The 5,000-nt window shown below is 44.5% G+C and overlaps 1 protein-coding gene across 4 annotated transcripts in view; it reads right to left on the bottom strand.

The window, feature by feature from the left end:
- Positions 1-1,243: 1,243 nt before the first annotated feature.
- Positions 1,244-5,000, bottom strand: part of stac (SH3 and cysteine rich domain) — a 63,882-nt gene continuing 60,125 nt past the window's right edge. For 2 of the 4 annotated variants that reach the window (XM_017476464.3, XM_053682633.1), the window contains 2 exons: positions 4,952-5,000; positions 1,244-3,158 (listed from right to left, as the gene is read on the bottom strand). The exon at positions 4,952-5,000 is cut by the window's right edge and continues 89 nt beyond it. In XM_017476464.3, coding sequence (XP_017331953.2) covers positions 3,060-3,158; positions 4,952-5,000 — 148 coding nt within the window. In that variant the 3' untranslated portion in view covers positions 1,244-3,059. The remainder of the gene's footprint in view (positions 3,159-4,951) is intronic. The other 2 variants (XM_053682635.1, XM_053682634.1) reach the window with 1 other exon arrangement.

Raw genomic sequence — 5,000 nt, 5'->3', positions numbered from 1 at the left:
GTGGTGCAAGCCTAAAACTTCCCATGCCTCAAGTGAAGTACGGTGGTGGCAGGATCATGCGGTATCAGCAGGGCATCTTGTTAGAACTGACGGAAGAACGGATGAAGCGTAATAAAGGGAAGTGTTGTGAGAATCTGTTTCACCTTTCGGCAGGACAGTGATCTCAAGCACAAGGCCAAAGCAACATTGGAGTGGCTCATGTCTTGCTGTCCTAATCTCAATCCCATTGAGAATCTGTGGCACTATTGGACAACCGCAGTACACAGCCTTCTCCACAGGTCCTCTGAAGGTGTGCTGTGGTATCTGGCACCAAGACGTTAGCAGCGGATCCTGTAAGTTCTGTAAGTTGGATCAGACCTGTCTGTCTAGCACGTCCTACAGATACTCGACCGGATTGAGACTGACAACAAGTCGACACCTTGAGCTCTTCGTCATGTTCCTCAAACCGTCCCTGAACGATTTTTGCAGGTTCACAGGGCGCATAATCCCGCTGAAAGACGACGAAGGGGTGTACTTGATCTGCAACGATGTTTAGGTAGGTGGTACGTGTCCAAGTGACATCCACATGAATACCAGAACCCAAGGTTTCCCAGCAGAACATCGCCCAGAGCAGAACACGTTCTTCCCATAGTGCATCCTGGTGCCATCCCTTCCCCAGGTAAGCGACGCACACGCACCGACCGCAAAAGAAAACGCGATTCATCAGACCAGGTCACCGTCTTCCACTGCTCCACGGTCCAGTTCTGATGATCACGTGCCCATTGGAGGTGCTTTCGGTAGTGGACAGGAGTCAGCACGGGCGCAGCTCCATACAGAGAAAGCTTTATCCTACCCAGCATGAACTCTTCAGCAATTTGGGCTCATCTGTGGGATCGGACCAGACGGGCCAGCCTTCGCTCCTCACACAGCCTTGTGCACACATGCCCCAGTCGCCGGTTAAGTCGCCGGAGCAACGTGGTTAATTCCACGGCAAACTTCACCCCACAGCCAGTCATTTTTCTCCATCTTGGGAAAGCAACACCAATGTATATTCTGGTTTTACCTTTTTTTTTTCTTCTTCTTCTAAATTATCATGAAGTTTTTCGAAAGCGCGACATGTTTTCTTTCTCCTAGTAAAAGTGTCTGCACATGTTAAGTGTACACCGGATCCCGGCAGGTTTTCCTTCCCAAGCAGCCCGGCCCGAGGGTGGAGTGAAGCACAGTTTGGGGTGTGTCTATAAAATGATTGACAGGAGTCCCAAGGAGTAAACACAAAAAATGTTTAAAAATTACAAAATTAAAAACAAAGGTTTTAATTCGTTTTCGACATTTTTTCCAGCTTATCTTTCTAGTAAGACTAATAATAATAATAATAATAATAATAATAATAATAATAATAAAAAACAAAAACAAACTAATTCATCTTTAAAAACATGTTGAAAAAGGGCTAAAATTCGTCTCTAAGACAAAAGTAAGCGGGGAGGTTAATGCATTACGATCACGTCTCCGTTAAAACACGTCATTTTTTTGCCCGACGTGACGTTTTAAAAGTACACGCTATACGCGGCGAGGAGCTCCGTTTTATCCCGATCGTTCGGGAGGTGGAACTAGAACGTGCATAAATCCGGGACGAATCTCTAAATGTCGAATTTTATTTCCGGAATCGATATACATTCCCGTAAAGCTGCGTTGTGACGACGCCCGTTGTTAAAAGCGCTAAACTAATAAAAGACTGAACTGGGTTGAAGTGTATACGTGAATTCTTAGCATGAGTACCGTTAAGAATTAAAGAGAAATAGTTTGGAATTTTTGAGCTTTTCTTGCTCGCCGCTGAGGAATTTCATAGTTCATGCGAAGAGAGTTGGAAAACAATGTACAAATGAAGACTTTCCATGAGCAGGGGTGTACAGAGTTTGGACTGGGAGTGTACAGCCGGTCTCATCTTAGCGAATTTTTTTTTTTTTTAGATGAAAAATTCCTCGTGTGGATTAAAAATCAAAAAATCAACAAAAACTCAAAAGGTCTTGCAGATTTATCTCTTCAAAGAAGCGTAAGTTATAATGTCAGAATCAATAATGCTACTATATATATATATATATAAAGTCCTATGGGTAAAAGTTTTAGCAACACTGTGTTCATTGTCGATGTCGATAAAAACGTCAGATTTCCATCAAGCGTATTAAACCAAGGGCTGATTTGGTTGCTAAGCTGGAAGTCATTTATTATGATGATCTACAGTAAAATTAACAGGCAGTGTAGAGCACAAAAGTCCTCACGAGAGTCATTTAGAAATCCTCCACGGACTCTGTCACGAAACGACACTTTTCTGGTTGAGAACGAGGATTTTTCCTTTCATGGCAGGCGAGAGAGAGAGAGAGAGAAAAAAAAAGCGTCTTTGTTCGCCGTCACGTCCTCGTTTCGAGAAAGAAAAAAAAACAAAAAAAAAACACACACACCCGACGATTTCGTGATATGCGAAAAGCATCTTTCTGTCACCGGTGCAGCACTTTTTCTTATCCCAAGGTCACGAGGACACAAACTTTTACTAGCGGTAAGAAGTAAAAAAAAAAAAAAACGAGAGAGAGAGAGAGAGAGAGAGAAGTGGATTCTAAAGAAAAGAAGTTGATAAGAACAATCGTACGAACAGTATTTGATATTCCTCTGGCCGTGTGTTTGTTCAAATCCCAGGGTGTACTATGTTTCGAGCGCTTATTCTCACCGGAAGGTTCTGAGCTACGAGTGAGCCGGGCGATGTCGGGTTCGTACGGCAAACTGGATTCTGCCTCGCGTGAAAAAAGCTCCGAGCGCCGTGTGATCATCCGGCGCTCTTTTCCTTAAGCGCCTACGTTTAAAGTCGAGAGGTCTCCCCGTCCGTCCGATTCCCGTCCTCTCGTCGTCACACACACGGGGATGCAGAAGAAACAGAACTCGCTTGTTCGTTCGTTTGTTTGTTTTGTGTGTGTGTGTTTTAAAAAAAGAGAAAAAAAAAAAAGCTCGACTTCCTGTTTCCGAAGGCGCATCTTCTCCCCCTGATCTCTCGCTCTCTTTCCGTCTTTCTCGTATCTCTCGTTTCCTGTCGTTCAGATGTCCTCCAGAACGTCACAGGGGACGAAGCCTCGTTTCTTTCCGCTGGCCACTCGGATGAAGCCGTTTCTCTCGTCCTCGCCGCTCACGCAGATCTACAAGACACGCACATCGGTTACGACTAAATCTGTCGAATAAAGGAAAATAAAATACCAGACCCTTTCAGAATCTCAATATCGTTATAGGATTCTATTGGAATCTTTATGTGAGGTCTATGTTTCAAGGAAGCCCTGAACTGCAGACGCGATTTTGACTTACTAACTCGTTACTGCGACTCAATCACTCACTAACTCGTAATTTCGAGATTCATCGACTGATTTCGACTTGGTAACTCGTTAGCGTGACTTAGTGACTCGTCACTTTTTCCTCGCGTTTTAACTAACTAGCTTTATCTACTCGTACGGCCTTTTAATCACTCGCTAGTTTGACTTTTTGATTAAGTTCTTACTCACGATCTCATTATTTCACGGTATCCCATTTGGAGATTTGGCGTAATCCGTTATTTTTAACGCACTCGCTGTTTGAACGTACTGAACCATTATTTCAAGATATTACCTCGTTGTTCTGACTTAGTAACTTCTTAGTCCATCTTACTATCAGTGATTCGCGTGAATGACCGACCGTTAGACATACGCTGACTACGTTTACACGGACAGCGGTGATCTAATTATCGACCTTACTCTGAGTACGATAATAATGTGATTACGGTGTGTACACGAGTGGCTTTTAGAACACTCCCGTCATGTTCCCGTTTTACGTGTTATAGAACGTAATCAGATTACCAGCAGCGTCATTACGTCGCCGTCCGACGTCCCTCCGGAATCTCACGTATCGACGTACAGTTCGTCTTCGTTATGGGACCGTATACACTTTTGCGTGTTTTTATTTATTTTTTTACGAACGCTTCAAGTGCGGTTGATCATTCGTCGTGCTGTACGCGCTAATAGACGACCGCTTGAAGCGGTGGGCTGCGTCTCAAACCGCGCACTTACCGTCTATATAGTAGCCGAGATACATGTATTTCTCCCCACTACAGGCCTATAGTAGGAAAGCGTGCGATTTGGGACGCGGCCGAACTCTCTCGTTCGCCGTAAAACGCGAAACCGCCGCGTGTGATCGCGTCCTGTCGCAAAATGCGGTGGAAACTCTGACGCGACGTTCGTAATGTGATTACGGTGTGTGTACGTGTCACTACTACACGTCCATAACGCGACTGAAACAGGAGTACTCCACCTGTCTTAATTCGATTGCTTCGAGTATGACCTTAATTAGATTAAAGTAAGTAAAAATCGCTGTTTACACGCTAGTTTCTTAATTGAAGCGGTGGGCTGCGTCTCAAACCGCGCACTTACCGTCTATATAGTAGCCGAGATACATGTATTTCTCCCCACTACAGGCCTTAATCGGATTAAGAGCGGATCGTCGTCGTCCGTGTAAACGCGGCTAGTGTGATACGGATTATAAGCGAACGTTCGCTAGACTTTTCGATCGAGTCAGAGCACGACGACATCGTGAAACCGGGAGTTCGCAAGTCAAAAGAACGAGATGATATCTCACACCAACGGGGTAAGTCGAAATAACGAGCGGATACGTTTCAATAAAGAACTGGTATGTCAAAATAATAAGATAATATCTTGAAATAACTTCATATCTTAATACGTCGAAACAACGAGCTAGTACGTCAAAATAACGAGACGACGTCTTGAAATAATGAGCTACGAAGTCAAAATGACACTTCAAAACAACTGATTGATGTTATAGCGGCTCTAGAGAGTCGTTCCATCACAAGCCTGTCTTTTTTGGAAGGAGTCTCCAGTGTGAGTGCGTCATAAGAGCCAGAGGTCAAAGCTGGAGCGTCAGGGGAAAGGCTTGAGGACAGAGGACTCACCTGTCCCTCCTTTATGGTGATCTGGCCCTGCTCCTTACAGCCGATGAAC

The sequence above is a fragment of the Ictalurus punctatus genome, chromosome 9 (genome assembly GCF_001660625.3).
Source record: "Ictalurus punctatus breed USDA103 chromosome 9, Coco_2.0, whole genome shotgun sequence".
NCBI lineage: Eukaryota > Metazoa > Chordata > Actinopteri > Siluriformes > Ictaluridae > Ictalurus > Ictalurus punctatus.
Note: the sequence above shows the minus strand (reverse complement) of the source record. Positions and strands in the feature narration are given on the sequence as shown.